Source organism: Rana temporaria, chromosome 3, assembly GCF_905171775.1.
Source record: "Rana temporaria chromosome 3, aRanTem1.1, whole genome shotgun sequence".
In the NCBI taxonomy this organism is placed as follows: Eukaryota; Metazoa; Chordata; class Amphibia; order Anura; family Ranidae; genus Rana; species Rana temporaria.
In genome coordinates, this window is record NC_053491.1 from 472,027,897 (window position 1) to 472,045,107 (window position 17,211).

The window sequence follows — 17,211 nt, forward strand, 5'->3', positions numbered from 1 at the left end:
ATTGCCCCTCACTGTGCCCAACCTCACTCTGCCCATTACAACCTCACTGTGCCAACCTCACTGTGCCCATTGCAACCACACTCGGAATCTCAAGGTCATTTTCGATACCTACATGACAATGGATGCACAAATAGGGTCAGTAGTCAGCGGATGCCACCATCTGCTGCGCCTACTACGCAGACTCACGCCCTTTATCCCGAAAGTGGACATTGCAGTAGTGGTGGAAACAATCATCAATTCCAGACTCGACTACGCAAATGCCCTCTATCTAGGACTCCCCAAATACCAAATCACTCGTCTGCAAGTCGTTCAAAATACGGCCGCTCGACTAGTGACCGGAAAAAAACCAATGTGAATCAATCTCACCTTCCCTGAGATCCCTTCATTGGTTGCCAGTAAAAGACAGAATCACTTTCAAGGCACTCTGTCTAATACATAAGTGTATTCAAGGCAACGCCCCCCAATATCTATGCGAAAAAATAAAAGCCCATAACCCCAATCGCATTCTGCGATCCACCAATCAAAACCTCCTCCAGATACCCAAAGCCAGATACAAGTCCAAAGGAGATCGAAGATTTGCAGTCCAGGGACCTCACCTGTGGAATGCACTACCAACCAGCATCCGACTGGAGTCGGACCACTTGGCCTTCAGGAGAAAGATTAAAACACATCTCTTCTGAGGTCAAGGGGTTCCTTACCCATGAAATGGATACAGCGCCCAGAGGCGATTCAGTTTGCATGTGTTGCGCTTTACAAGTTTCTCACTCACTCACTCACACTGTGCCAACCTCACTGTGCCCATTGCAACCTCACTGTGCCATCCTCACTGTGCTCATTGCAGCCTCACTGTGCCAGAGTCAGTGTACCTGAAATTGACAGGCTGCGGGCGTCCATTCATTGTTTAAAAGTCACGGTCTCCTCCTGGTCCCTTCCGTGATAGGCATTAGGCATTTCTCAGCAGACACAGTTCCGCCTATCACGGACGTTCTCTCATCCTCGGACTCTGTTTCCCAGCAGACACTGTGTATAGTGTTCCGCCAATCACGGACGTTCTCTTGTCCGAGGATAAAAAGACGTTCGTAATTGGCGGAACACTGAACACAGTGTCTGCTGGCAAACTGAGTCCTAGGATGAGAGAACGTCCGTGATAAGCGGAACTGTGTCTGCTGAGAAACGCCTATCACGGAAGGGACCAGGAGGAGAGCGCGACTTTTAAACAATGGACGCCTGCAGCCTCTCAATAATTTCAGGTACACAGACTCGAGTATAAGCCGAGGGGGTTATTTTCAGCCTTAAAAAAAGGGCTGAAAAACTTGGCTTATACTCGAGTATATAAGGTAGTTTTTGTGTGCTGCACAGAACATTTAACATTGTCCCAGGTTCAGGCGTAGAGACCCTCGAACGTGCATTTGTAGGTATTGATAAAATTCCTCGGGCATGGCATGAAATTTAGGATTTGGTAGAGCGTTGTCATAATAGTGGTGGGGAATCGGAACTCCGTCCAAGTCTTGGGGAAAGGGCCAGAAGCCATAGGCCGTCACCTCGTCGCAAATTTCAATGGCCGCACTCGCCAACATAAGTCCGGAAGACAGCCGGCGAGCCTTGATACCTACAAGTTTCCAGTAAACCGCCAAGTTCTTGAGGTAGTCTGGGTTGAAGAAGACGGCTCTGCTGTTCAAGTCAAAGTCATTGATGGTGTAGAGTGTCCGGAGGGAGACCTCTGTGTTCTGCAAGTAAGAGAATGCTGGTAGGATGATTAACGTAGGGCCATATTCCTTCATCCTAGTGCGGAATGGTTTCCTCCTTTCCATCAGACTGCTGAACCTAATGCAGGAGATACAGTATAATTATGTGTATTTAAAGTGTGTTTACATCCCTATAGCCGAAAGATACATGATCATACAATTACTTAGCCACTTAACCACTTAAGGACCGGACCAATATGCTGCCAAATGACCCAAGGGGTTTTTACAATTCGGCACTGCGTCGCTTTAACAGACAATTGCGCGGTCGTGCGACGTGGCTCCCAAACAAAATTGGCGTCCTTTTTTCCCCACAAATAGAGCTTTCTTTTGGTGGTATTTGATCACCTCTGCGGTTTTTATTTTTTGCGCTATAAACAAAAATAGAGCGACAATTTTGAAAATGTTTTAATATTTTTTACTTTTTGCTATAATAAATATCCCCCAAAAACATATATAACATTTTTTTTCCTCAGTTTAGGCTGATACGTATTCTTCTACCTATTTTTGGTAAAAAAAAAAAAACGCAATAAGCGTTTATCGATTGGTTTGCGCAAAATTTATAGCGTTTACAAAATAGGGGATAGTTTTTTTTTTGTTTTTTTTTACTACTAATAGCGGCGATCATCGATTTTTTTCGTGACTGCAACATTATGGCGGACACTTCGGACAATTTTGACACATTTTTGGGACCATTGTCATTTTCACAGCAAAAAATGCATTTAAATTGCATTGTTTATTTTGAAAATTACAGTTGCAGTTTGGGAGTTAACCACAAGGGGGCGCTGTAGGATTTAGTGTTCACCTAGTGTGTGTTTACAACTGTAGGGGGGTGTGGCTGTAGGTGTGACGTCATCGATCGAGTCTCCCTATAAAAGGGATGACACGATCGATGCAGCCACCACAGTGAAGCACGGGGAAGCCGTGTTTACATACGGCTCTCCCCGTTCTTCAGCTCCGGGGAGCGATCGCGAGGGGGCGGCTAGAAACGAATAGCCGCACCCTCGTCCCGGATCGCTCCTGAAGCCACGGGAACCGCCGCATGTAGCGGGGGGGAGGGGTCCCGATCGGACCCCCGACCCACGTCTAGGCTGGGACGTACAGGTACGCCAATGTGCCTGTCCGTGCCATTCTGCCGACGTAAATGTACATGCGGCGGTCCGGAAGTGGTTAAAGTGAAAGTAAACCCTCCTATCGTTATCAGCCAAGGACACTGCCATCTTGGCCTCTGTGTAACCACTTGCTTACCGGGCACTTTCACCCCCTTCCTTCCCAGACCAATTTTCAGCACTGTCACACTATCCGCTTGCGGACCAGCCACTGCAGTTATACTGCGGCAGGTTGGCTCTGCTGGGCGAACCGCCATAGCTGTGCGTCGGTCGCTTAAAGCGGGCTAGCATACGCGCGCCACCAGAGGCGCACGAGCATGCCCGCTACATTGCGGGAGTGCTGATGCACCGTGACCGGCGATGACCACCGGCAGCAAGCGATCTCCAGGCACGAGAGGCAGTACAGAGATGTGTGTGTAAACACGCACATCCCTGTTCTGTGAGCTGAGATGCAGATCTTGAGTTGCTAGGAACCACAATCTGTATTTTCCTCTAGTTAGTCCCCTCCCCCCTTCAGTTAGAAAACACACCTAGGGAACACAATTAACCCCTTGATCACCTCCTAGTGGTTAACCCCTTCCCTGCCAGTGACATTTTTACTAGGGTTGTCCCGATACCGATGGGGGACATGGCTGGATATGGGGGGAAAAATGGCTGCATATGGGGGGACATGGCTGCATATGGGGGGGGCATGGCTGGATATGGGGGGGACATGGCTGGATATGGGGGGAAAAATGGCTGCATATGGGGGGACATGGCTGCATATGGGGGGGGCATGGCTGGATATGGGGGGGACATGGCTGGATATGGGGGGGGACATGGCTGGATATGGGGGGGGACATGGCTGCATATGGGGGGACATGGCTGGATATGGGGGGGATATGGGGGGGACATGGCTGCATATGGGGGGGACATGGCTGCATATGGGGGGATATGGGGGGGACATGCCTGCATATGGGGGGACATGGCTGCATCCGTGGGGGGACATGGCTGCATTTGTGGGGGGACATGGCTGCATTTGTGGGGGGGCATGGCTGCATTTGGGGACACATTTTAAAAAAAAGTATCGGTATTCGGTATCGGCGAGTACTTGAAAAAAAGTATCGGTACTTGTACTCGGTCCTAAAAAAGTGCTATCGGGACAACCCTAATTTTTACAGTAATCAGTGCATTTTTTAAAGCACTGATCGCTGTATAAATGCCAATGGTCCCAAAAATGTGTCCGCCATAATGTCGCAGTCCCAATAAAAATCGCAGATCGTCGCCATTACTAGTGAAAAAATAATAATAAAAAAAAAAATGCCATAAATCTATCTCCTATTTTGTAGACGCTCTAACTTTTGCGAAAACCAATCAATATACGCCAGCTATAGATTTTTATTACCAAAAATATGTAGAAGAATACGTATCGGCCTAAACTGAGAAAAAAATAATTTTTTAGAATTAAAATGGGGATATTTATTATAGCAAAAAGTACAGTGTATTGAGTTTTTTTCAAAATTGTCACTCTCTTTTTGTTTATAGCGCAAAAAATAAAAAACGCAGGGGTGATCAAATACCACCAAAAGAAAGCTCTATTTGTGGGGGAAAAAAGGACGCCAATTTTGTTTGGGTACAACATCGCAGTGCCGAATTGCAAAAAATGGTCCGGTCATTGGGCAGCCAAATCTTCTGTAACTTATGTAACACTGTACCAAAACTACATTTTTATCTTTTTTTTCACACATTGGTGGTATTTAATCGCCGTTGTTTTTTTTTATTTTTTGCTAAACAAACAAAAAAAATATATAAAACATTTTAAAAAAAATCATAGTTTGTTATAGAATGTTGCAAACAGCTAATTTTTCTCTTTCAACTGTGGGCACCGATGAGGCGGCAATGATGGGCACTGGTGGGCACTGATGAGGTTGCACTGACAGGTGGAACTAATGGGCACTGACAGGCAGCAACAATGGGCACTGATAGGTGGCACTGATAGGTGACACTGATAGGCAGCACTTATAGGTGACACAGATAAGGTGGCACTGATGGGCATTAATTGGCGGCACTGGTGGGCACTGATAAGGTGACAATGATGGGCACTGATAGGCAGCACTGATAGGTGACACTGATGAGGAGGCACTGATGGGCACTAATTGGCAGCACTGGTGGGCACAGATTTGTAGCTCTAGTGGGCACTGTTTTTTTCTATTTTTTTTTCTGAAGAATTTTATTACATTTTACAAGGGATTAAAACAATAAAGGGTTACAATTTGTTATTTTTTTTTTTTATGGGACAGGGAAGCCGTCAGCTGTGTCTGTGTCTCTCCCTGCAGCAGCTGAAGGGAGAGAACCCGGTTTCCAGCTTCTGCAGAGAGTCACATAGGGCATCCTGTAATTGTCCCTCCAACCGACCACACTAATTCCCTCTGCTGTTTGGTCCCCCCTGTGAGCTCCCTACAAGAGGACTGGTGACCCCCCCCCCATCAGCAGCCCTGGCCAGAAATGTAACGGTTTATTTTTCAAAACACAGCTCTGTGAATGTAAACAACACAGAGCTGTGTTCAGTGACAGGGGATCTCTCATTGCTTTTTCATTCCCTGCTAAGCAGGGAATGTGTGTTTGTTTTTACACAAACAATTCAATATACACTTATAGGGATTTCTTTTTACCAGAAGCATGTAGCAGAATACATTTTGGCTAAAATGTATTAACCACTTCCCGACGGCCGTACGACTTTGTACGGCCGCAGGGTGGCTCTAAATCTCTGGGAGGCCGTCTTTTTACGGCCTTCGCTCCTCCTGGCCACTGGGGGGCGCGCGCGCGGCCCCGCCGCATCACTGAGATGCCGATGCGCGTGCCTGGCGGCCGCGATGTCCGCCAGGCTCCCGCGATCGACGGTTACAGCGACAAGGACATGGATCTGTGTGTAAACACATAGATCCATGTCCTGTCAGGGAGAGAGGAGACCGATCTGTGTCTCTTGTACATAGGGACATAGATCGGTCACCTCCCTTCCCCCAGTCATCCCCCTTCCCCCACAGTTAGAACACTATGCAGGGAACACATTTAACCCCTCCCTCACCCCCTAGTGTTAACCCCTTCCCTGCCAGTCACATTTATACAGTAATTAGTGCATATTTATAGCACTGATCGCAGTATAAATGTGAATGGTGCCAAAAATGTGTCCGATGTGTCCGATGTGTCCGCTATAATGTCGCAGTCCCAATAAAAATCGCAGATCGCCGCCATTACTAGTAAAAAAAAAATAATAAAAAATAATAATCCTGTCCCCTTTTTTTAGGCGCTATAACTTTTGCGCAAACCAGTCGCCTATTGCGATTTTTTTTTTTTTTTTACCAAACATATGTAGAATACGTATCGGCCTAAACTGAGAATTTTTTTTTATTTTTTTATTTTTAATTTGGCTATTTATTATAGCAACAAGTAAACATATATATTTTTTTTTCAAAATTGTCGCTCTTTTTTTGTTTATAGCGCAAAAAATAAAAACCGCAGAGGTGATCAAATACCAACAAAAGAAAGCTCTATTTGTGGGGAAAAAAGTACGTCAGTTTTGTTTTGGAGCCACGTCGCACGACCGCGCAATTGTCAGTTAAAGCGACGCAGTGCCGGAAGCTGAAATTTCACCTGGTCAGGAAGGGGGTATATGTGCCCAGTAAGCAAGTGGTTAAGGAATTTTATTTATTTTTTGTTCCTTTTTTTGTTTGTTTATATATTAAAAAATAAAAAGCAGGGAATGAAAACAACTGTTTTTATTTTTTTTATTGGAAATGTTTTATAGCAGAAAGTAAAAAAAACATTTTTTTGTTTTTTGTTCTTTTTTTTTTGTTTGTTTGTTTATATATATAAAAAAAATAAAAAGCAGGGAATCAAAACAACTAATTCCCAGTAAAAGGGGCACACAGTAAACACATAAACACTGGCTGGGCACATATTTTACCCCCTGATCGCCCTAGATATTAACCCCTTGCTGCCCAGTGTCATTAGTACAGTGACAGTGCATGTTATTTGCACTGATCACTGTAATAATGTCACTGGTGATATCAGTGGCAGCTAGTTAGTTCCCACAAAGTGTCAGTTAGCCTCAGATTGCCCCCTCGCCGCCATTACTAGTATAAAAAAATGAAAATAATATTCCAGGATCAGGGCCGCCATCAGGGGGGTACAAGCAATACACCTGTAAGGGGCCCGGAGGTCCCCAGGGTCCCTGGTGGCAACCCCCCATTTTTTTATTTATTTTTTATAAAGAAAAATATATTTTTTTTAATATATTTCTATTTTATTTTTTATTAAGAGGGACACTTTTATTTTTTAGCGGTCCGGAGGTCCCCAGGGCCCCGGATGGCAACCCCCCCCTTTTTTTATTTATTTTTTATAAAGAAATATATATATCTTTTTTAATATATTTTTATTTTATTTTTTATTAAAGGGCCAACTTTTTTTTTTTTTTTAGGGGTCCGGAGGTCCCCAGGGGCCCGGAAATTTCCAGGGCCCCGGATGACAACCCCCTTTTTTTAATATAAAAACAATCTTTTTTTTATATATTTTTTTATTTCTTTTATTTTTTATATATATATATTTATATTTTTTTTATTTCTTTTTTTTTTAAGGGCCCAGAGGTCCCCAGGGCCCCGGATGGCTACCCCCTTTTTTATATATATATTTTTCTTTATTTCTTCTTTTTTTGTAAAGCCCCCCCGCTTCTCAAATCGCGGCAGCCCCATCCCCGCTTCTCCTCAATTTCAGGCGGCAAGACCAACCTCCAACCTGTGTAAGGGGCCCCATAATTCCTGATGGCGGCCCTGTCCAGGATATATCCAATAGTTATAAGCTATAAAAAAATAAAAAAAATACAGGATATATCCCATAGTTATAAGCATGTAAAAGCTATAACTTTTACACAAACTAATCAATTTACACTTATTGGGATTTCTTTTTACCAGAAGCATGTAGCAGAATAAATTTTGGCCAAAATGTATTAAAGCGGGGGTTCACCCTATATAAAAAAAAAAAAAAAAAAAATGTTTCCCTCTAGCATTAAATTCGGCATAGTAGCGCGAGCTACAGTATGCCTGTCTGTATTTTTTTATCCCCGTACTCACTGTTATATCGTACATAGAAGATTCCGGGGAATGGGCGTTCCTATGGAGAGGGAAGGTGATTGACGGCCGGCCCTGGCGCGTCACGCTTCACCGGAAATAGCCGAAATAGGCTTGGCTCTTCACGGCGCCTGCGCATAGCCTGTGCGCAGGCGCCGTGAAGAGCCGAGACCTACTCCGGCTGTCTTCGGGGAGCGTGACGTGCCAGAGCCGGCCGTCAATCACCCTCCCTCTTGCTAGGAACGCCCATTCCCCAAGGCAGACGGAATCGTCTAGGTACGATATAACAGTGAGTACGGGGATACAAAAATGTAAGACCGGCATACTGTAGCTCGCGCTACTATGCCGGATTTTATGCTGAAATGTTGTTCTGCAGGGTGAACCACCGCTTTAAGAGATCTTATTTTTATTTTATTTTTTTTACGGGATGTGTTTAATAGCAGAAAGTAAAACATATATTTTTTTTTCATTTTTTTTGTTTTTTCATTTATATATTAAAAAATAAAAATCAGGGAATAAAAACTAGATCCCCAGTAAAAGCAGCACACAGTATACACATAAACACTGGCTGGGCACATATGTTACCCCTCGATCGCCCTAAAGAGATCTGATTTTTTTTATTACAGTATATATGTTTTATAGTAGAAAGTAAAAAATATAGTTTTTTTTTTTTTTTTTTTATTTATTTATTTTTTTGTTTATATATTAAAATATAAAAACCCAGAGGTGATTAAATACCAAAGTTCTATTTGTGTGAAAAAATGCGTGTATAGTGTTGCATGACCGCACACTTGTCAGTTAAAGTAGCGCAGAGCCGGATAGCAAAAAAAATGGCCTGGTCATGAAGGGGGGTAAAACCTTCCGGAGCTGAAGTGGTTAGGAATACACCGCACTCACTTATTTATTAGGATGCTCGGGTTTGCAGTGACGACATCGGTTTTTGTCCCCACGTCATTGGTCCAGTTCAGCGGAGGTAAATTCAACCTGCAATAAATTAAAAGAGAAAGTGCGGTGCATTATTATTAAGGGAATATTTTTAGTAATTTTTGTATATTTTTTACTTCTGGGTTTGCGGTGCGCCGGCGAGCAGCTCTCGCTGTGATTGGACACAGCGGGAGCCAATCAGCGGGGTCCGGCAGACCCGATGTCCCCGATCGTTACCGACAGAGGAAGAACGGTGGTCTGCCTATGTAAACAAGGCTGGTCGCCGTTCTGTTAGTAGGGAAGACAGAGGCCCAGATTCAGTAAGCAATTGCGCCTGCGTAACCATAGGTTACGCAGCGCAATTGCTGACTTGCGCCGGCGTAATGAGTTCTCCTGATTCAGAGAACTCGTTACGCCGACTGCAGCCTAAAATCTGCGTGGCATAAGGCTCTTATGCCACGCAGATTTTAGGCTGCATTCTTGCGTTGACCGCTAGGGGGCGCTCCCATTGTGGTCAGCGCATAGTATGCAAATTGCATACTTACGCCGATTCACAATGTTGCGCGGGCCCTGCGTACGCAAGGTACGGAGTTCCCATACGGCATCTTTAGCGTAAGGCTGCCCCTTCTAATAGTAGGGGCAGCCAATGCTAAAGTATAGCCGCCGTTCCCGCGACGTGAAATTTGAATTTCACGTCGTTTGCGTAAGTGATTCGTGAATGGCGCTGGACGCCATTCACGTTCACTTTGAAGCAAATGACGTCCTTGCGACGTCATTTGCCGCAATGCACGTCGGGAAAGTTTCCTGACGGAGCATGCGCTCTACGCTCGGCACGGGAGCGCGCTTAATTTAAATGATTCCCGCCCCCGGCGGGATCATTTACATTGCGCGCGCTTACGCCGGGCAATTTTGCCGGCTACTGCTCCGTGAATCGAGGGCAGCGCAAAATATTTGCGTGGGCGCAGGGCAAAATCGTTGCCCTGCGCCTCCGCAAATGTAGCGCAGATCTCTTTGAATCTGGGCCAGAGATCTTGTGTTTCTGCTAAGCCGTAACACAGATCTCTGTCTTCCCACAGTTGAAGCACCTCCCCCCTCCCCACAGTTAGAAAACACTCCCTAGGTGCACATTTAACTCTTTGATCGCCCCTGATGTTTACCCCTTCCCTGCCAGTGTCATTCGTACAGTGACAGTGCATTTGTTTTAGCACTGCTCATTGTATTAGTGTTACTGGTCCCCAAAAAAGTGTCACTGATGCCCTGTATACAGAATCTATTGTCAGAAAAAAGTTGGATGGTTTTTCCGACGGAATTCCACTCAAGCTTGGCTTGAATACACACGATCACACTAAAGTTCTCTGAAGCATTCGAGCGTTAAGAACGCAGTAATGTACAACACTACGACGAGGCGAGAAAAAATAAGTTCAATGCTTCCGAGCATGCGTCAAATTGTTTCCGAGCATGTGTGTTTTTTTTTCCTGGCGGAGCTCCATACAGACAAATGGATTTTCCGATAGGAATTTTTTTTCCGTTGGTAACATTTTAAGAACCTGCTCTCTATCCAAGTCCGTCGGAAATTCAGACGGAAAAAGTCCGATGGGGCATACACATGGTTGGAATATCCGATAAAAAGCTCCCATATGACTTTTTCCATTGGAAATTCCGACTGCGTGTACGCGGCATTAATGTTTGATTTGTCCCCCGCAATGTCGCAGTCCCGCTATAAGTCGCTGATCGTCACCATTACTAGTAAAAAAAAAAAAGAGAAATAATTCCATAAATCTTCCCATAGGCCCAGATTCTCAAAGGACTTACGACGGCGTATCGCCACGTACGCCGTCGTAAGTCCGAATGAGAGCCGTCGTATCTATGCACCTGATTCTTAGGCCCCATACACACGATAGAATTTATCCGCGAATACCGTACAGCGGACCGTTTCTGCGGATAAATCCTCTCGAGGATTTCGGCGGATTTTCATACGATGGAGTGTACACACCATCGCATTGAAATCCGCGCCGAAATCCTCTGGCGATGACGTGTCGCGCCGTCGCCGCAATTATGACGCGGCAACGTGCGCGACGCTGTCATATAAGGAATTCCACACATGCGTCGAATCATTACGACGCATGCGGGGGATCCCTTCGGACGGATGGATCCGGTGAGTCTGTACAGACCAGCGGATCCATCCGTTGGGATGGACTCCAGCAGATGGATTTTTTCTGCATGTCAGCAAATATTCGATCTGCTGGAATCCAGCCCAGGGGAGAAATATCCGCGGAAACAGATCCGCTGGCGTGTACACACCATAGGATCTATCCGCTGAAACCCATTTGCTCGGATTTATCCGCGGATGGATTCTATGGTGTGTACGGGGCCTTAGAATCAGTTACGCATAAATTTAGCTTAGATACGAGCGGCGTAAGTCTCTTACGCCGTCGTATCTTAGTTGCATATTTACGCTGGCCGCTAGGTGGCGCTTCCGTATATTTCCACGTCGAATATGCAAATTACACTACGCCGCCGTAACTTTGGGCGCAAGTTCTTTGTGAATACGGGACCTGCCTCACTAAGTTACGGCGGCGTAGTGTATCTGAGATATGCTACGCCCGCCTATAGATAGGTGCATCTACGAGAATCTGGGCCATAGTTTGCAGACACTATGGCCCAGATTCACGTAAGGCGGGGTTACATTGAGCGGGCGTAGCGTATCGTATTTACACTACGCCACCGCAACTTAGAGAGGCAAGTGCAGTATTCACAAACCACTTGCGTCCTAAGTTACGGCGGCGTAGCATAAATGTGCCGGCGTAAGTGCACGGAATTCAAATGATGAAGAGGTGGGCGTGTTTTATGTAAATTAAACATGACCCCACGTAAATGACGCTTCGAACGAACAGTGCATGCGCCATCCGTGTACGTATCCCAGTGCGCATGCGTCAGATAGAATGCCTAAGATACGTCGAACACTGCCTATGACGTGAACGTAACTTACGCACAGCCCTATTCGCGTACGACTTACGTAAACGACGTAAAATGATACGCTTGTTCTGACGTCCATACCTTGCATGGGCTGCGCCACCTAAAGACCAGCTTTAACTTTACGCCGGCGTATGTCTTACGTAAACGGCGTAACTAATTGCGACGGGCGTACGTACGTTCGTAAATCGGCTCATTTACATATTCAACGCGGAAATCAACGGAAGCGCACCCAAAGATATGACGGCGTAGGAGACTTACGCCGCTCGTATCTTGGCCGAATTTATGCCACCACTGGCCAGTAGGCTCCTAGCCTTATAGCAGAAGCAAAGACAATCCATTGTGTGGCACTACCTGGTTATGTAATGTGAGGTTGAAAACGGGTTCTTTTGCAATACATTTCCATGCATGAGCAGACAGATTAACCTGTCAGTCAGGCTCAGGCTAAATGTCCAGCAGTCAACTTAAGCACTTTTGATTAGGTCAGGTGTGCGCTGCAGAGACTTGAGCTGCAATGTTGAGTTATAACCAGCTGATGCCAAAGTCTTAAAGTGGTTGTAAAGGTAATCGTTTTTTTTTTATCTTGATGCATTCTATGCATTGAGATAAAAACGCCTTCTGTATGCAGCAGCCCCCCTAACACTTACCTGAGGTCCCTCTCTGTCCGAGATTCTACCTCCTGATTGGCTGAGACACAGAAGCGCCACCATTGGCTGCCACTGCTGGCATTAAAAGTCAGCTAGCCAATCAGGGGAGAGAGGGGGCCAGGCTGGGTCAGGGCTCTGTGTCTGAATGGACACAGGGAGCTGTGACTCGGCTCGGGTGCTCCCATAGCGAGCTGCTTGCTGTGGGGGCACTCAAGAGGAGGGAGGAGCCAGGAGCACAGAAGAGGGACCTGAGAAGAGGAGGATTCGGTTTTCTCTGTGCAAAACCATTACACAGAGCAGGTTAGTATAACATGTTTGTTATTTTTATAAGAAAAAAAAACGAGAGTTTACAATAATTTCAAGGCTGAACACTACAATATACAATACCTAGTAATAACTTGTAATTCCTTAAAAAATTGGACAGTATTTTCATTTTAATTAATTTTATTTAGAAAATGTTATAGCTAAAAGGTGGGAGACGCCCATAGTCAATTTAAATTGCTTCATTGGGCATTCTCTTATTTTACTCCTACCTCGTAAATTCGTAAAATAAAAAAAATTGTAATTTCGTAAATTTGAAAATTCGTAATTTTCATAAATTTGTAAATTTGAAAATTCATACATTTTAAAATCCGAAAATCCTAACATAAGAAAGAAAATCTGATCAATTCGAAAGAAAGAACATTTTAAATAGTAACTAACTAACTAACAATAACTTACTATTAAATTATAGGTATTGGAATTTCCTTTCAAATTTGGCCGATAGTGAACGTAATGAATACAAATTATCCACAGTAACAAATTAGTAATAAATAATAAAGAAAAAAAATGGTATAGCTAAAGGTGCGAGGAGCCCATAATCAATTTAAATTGCTTCATTAGGCATTCGCTTATTTTACTCTTACCTTCTAAATTCAAACATTTGTAATTTCGTAAATTCGAAAATTCGTAATTTTCATAAATTTAAAAATTTGAAAATTTGAAAATTTGAAAATCTGAAAATCTTTAAATAATAAAGAAAATCCGATAAATTCGAAAGAACAAAAATCAGAAAATTTGAAATAATAACTAACTATTAAAAAAATAGTTATTGGAATTTCCCTTCAAATTGGCTGTTAGTGAACGTAACGAATACACATTTATCTGAAATTACAAATTATCCACAATAACAAATTAGTAATAAATAATTACATTTAGAACATGGTATAGCTAAAGGTGGGAGACGCCCATAGTCAATTTAAATTGCTTCATTGGGCATTCTCTTATTTTACTCTTACCCTCGTAAATTCGTAAATTTAAAAATAAGTAATTTTGTAAATTCGAAAATTTGTAATTTTCAAAAATTTGTAAATTTGTAAATTTTAAAATCTAAAAATCCTAAAACAAGAAAGAAAATCCAAAAAATTCTAAAGAATGAAAATTCCAAAAATATCGGCGTATACCGCGCACTTTTTTGCCCTGAAAATCAGGGCAAAATCGTGGGTGTGCGATATACGCCGATACCGCTTCCCGCGCCGTGTTTGAATGCCTGTGCCGACATATACCGAGCGCAGTACGCTCGGGTACATTCGGCCAGGCTCGGCTTCGCTCGTAGTCACACTCTGTGACGTTTATGCATGAGAAGCCAAGCCTGGCCGAATATACCCGAGTGTACTGCGCTCGGTATACGTCGGCGGAGGCTTCAAACTGAGCGCGGCAAGTGGGGATTCGACATGAAGACAGCACGGGAGAAGCCGGGAGGACACCACCGAGGCCGCAGACGGACACCGGACCGGACGAGGCCCCCGATGGACGTCGGGCAAGCCCCCCAAACTGTAAGTAGTAAAATGTAATAAAATGTTTTTTTACAGGATTTTAGGGTCAAAATTAGGGGTGCGCGCTATACGCCGGAGCGTGCAATACCCCGATAAATACAGTAACTAATAATAACTAACTATTAAATAATGGGTATTGTAATTTCCTTTTAAATTTGGCTGTTAGTGAACGTAACAAATACACATTTATCTGAAGTTACAAATTATTCACAGTAACAAATTAGTAATAAATAATATAGAAAGAAAATGGTATAGCTAAAGGTGGGAGAGGCCCATAGTCAATTTAAATTGCTTCATTGGGCATTCGCTTATTTTACTCTTACTTCGTAAATTTGTAAATTGAAAAATTTTAAAATTTTAAAATTGAAAAATCTGAAAATCCTAAAATAAGAAAAAAAAATTGTCAATTTAAATTGCTTCATTAGGCATTCTCTTATTTTACTCTTACCTAAATACAAAGTCAGTCCGGTCAATTTCAGCACCACAGAAGCTGTTGTTTAAAATTCCTCCATTGCCCACCACTGCGCATCTTTTGATTGGCTTATGGAATGGGGACCTCTGGAATAAAAGAGAGATCTGTTCATAATCCAACCTTATTGGAGCTCTATTCATGGCTTGAATACCAAGGAAATCAATGGCAGGATTAGGTGTTACCCAGAGACCTCTATTCCTCATTGGTCTGATATGTCAACCAAAGCAGTATAAAAATCAAAAACCCCACATCTAATACTTCAGAAGTCACAGTCTTCATCATCAACAATTAATCTATCAACAAGGTCAACCTCGCCTATGAAAGAGAGGCGGCAAAATCAATTGCAACAGATGTCTACTTCAACTTGGACTGATAGGGCTTGTTTGTCTTCTGTAACCTCCTCCCCTGTGACAATGACCCACAATAGATTAGTGTGCCGCTCAGGTTCCGTCAGTATGGGGAGTATTCTAGACCAGGGGTCTTCAAACTATGGCCCTCCAGTTGTTCAGGAACTGCAATTCCCATCATGCCTAGTCATGTCTGTGAATGTGAGTTTTACAATGCCTCATGGGACATGTAGTTCCGCAACAGCTGAAGGGCCGTAATTACGAGATCCCTGATCTAGATGATTCCACATTCACAGCAGGAGTTTCGGCAAAGGAGAAGGAGCTCATCCCAGCTCCTGTATTCACTGGAGGTAAAAGAGAAAGGACTCCTTAGTGCCGCACATCCATGGAGTCTAGTAGTAGCGATAAGCAGGGCTGGGACAAGGGGTGGGTAGGAAGGTTGGTTGCCCTGGGCGCAATGGTTTATTGCAGAGACATGAATGCCCTGACCCTGACCTTAACCCTAAGGGAAGGGAGGTGGGGGAGGGGACCATGCCCCCAGCATGTAAGCTCTGCCCCCAGAGCTTAAGCTCCAGGGGAGGACAGAAATGCATTGGGTGCAATGCCTGGTGGGATCCCAGGTTGAGGTTGCCACTCTTATCACTACTACTAGACTTCATGGATGTGCGGCACTAGGGAGTCTTTCCTCTTTTATCCCATGACAGTGCTTGGGTCTAACTGCCAATCGGTAGGCATGAATACTTTCACATGACCGGTAAACATGTAGGGCCATATTCTCATAGAAGTTATCTCAGGATACTCCATCGTATCTCCCTTTTTTGGCCCGTGTATCTATGCGACTGATTCTTAGAATAATTTTCGCATAGATACACTTAAGATCCGCCATCTGTAAGTCACTTACACTGGCGGATCTTAAATGTAATGACGCCGGCCGCCGCTAGATGGCATTTACGTGAAGGACTCATTTGCGTATGCAAATGATCCTTCTACGCCGATTCCTGAACGAGTTCGCGTCACGTAACAGTCGCTAACGTCGTTTCCGTAAGCGGAAATTTAGTCCTGCTATATGAGGAGTAAATTTCCGCAAGTCCCACGTAGGCCATGTTACGGATGGCGTCGGGTCCGCGTCGTGTTTTTTCGTCGGGTACGTCGTTTCCGTAAGTCGTTCTTGAATACGACTTTACGTCAATGACGCACACGTCGGCGTCATTGACGTTTTCCGCCGAGAACTGGAGCATGCGCACTGGGCTTTTTGAAGCCCGGCGCATGCGCAGTTCATTAGAATCGGGGGCGCACTTAATTTGAATACAAGCCGCCCCCTTGGAGATCCGCCAGGCTACGCCGGGGCATTTACACTCCGCCGTCCCAACTTATGGAGCAAGTGTTTGGGGAATACAACACTTGCTCCTGTAAGTTGGGACAGCGGAGTGTAAGTGCCTTAAGCGCAGCCCGCGGATTTTTACAGAGAATATGGGCCGTAGATTCGTTTTCGTCCGAAAGCATTTTCGTCCGAATTTCATGTATTTTTTACGTTCGTTTTAACAAAAACAATAACAAACGCACGGAATCCGAAATCCAAAAGATCCGATATAAAAAATGCTTAATTTTCGTTTTGTTGCGACAACAGTTCGATAAAGATAGAAGATTCGACATGATGGTGACAATAGCGATCTGTGTCTATCGAACCTGCGGTTGAACGTGCCTAACCTTAACTCTATTAGTCCAAGATTATTCTACATAGAGAGAAAAGATTTGACATTATAGAGACATGAAGATTCAACATAGAGAGAAAAGATTTGACATTATAGAGAAATGAAGATTCAACGAAGCAGCTAAAAACATACGATCGCCGCAAGCGGACATTTGCGGTCAAATGCTCCGCCCATAGGCTATAGAAGAATTCTAATGTTGGCTGACTGGTAATAATAATTTATAAATATAATTATTACTAGTGTCATACAACATTAAAATTCTATTATAGCTTGTAGGTGGAGCATGTGACCGGAAATGTACGATTGCGGCATCGTACAGTTTAGCTGCTTGGTCGAATCTTCTTAGAACTTCCGACAGACACCATAAGC

At 44.1% G+C, this 17,211-nt stretch overlaps 1 protein-coding gene across 1 annotated transcript in view; it reads right to left on the reverse strand.

Moving 5' to 3' along the window:
- Positions 1 to 1,260: 1,260 nt before the first annotated feature.
- Positions 1,261 to 17,211, reverse strand: part of LOC120933632 (alpha-N-acetylneuraminide alpha-2,8-sialyltransferase-like) — a 79,923-nt gene continuing 63,972 nt past the window's right edge. The window contains exons 5-7 of the mRNA XM_040346942.1: positions 14,760 to 14,869; positions 8,851 to 8,937; positions 1,261 to 1,824 (exon numbers count right to left, since the gene is read on the reverse strand). Of these exons, the coding sequence (XP_040202876.1) occupies positions 1,365 to 1,824; positions 8,851 to 8,937; positions 14,760 to 14,869 (657 nt within the window). The 3' untranslated portion in view covers positions 1,261 to 1,364. The remainder of the gene's footprint in view (positions 1,825 to 8,850; positions 8,938 to 14,759; positions 14,870 to 17,211) is intronic.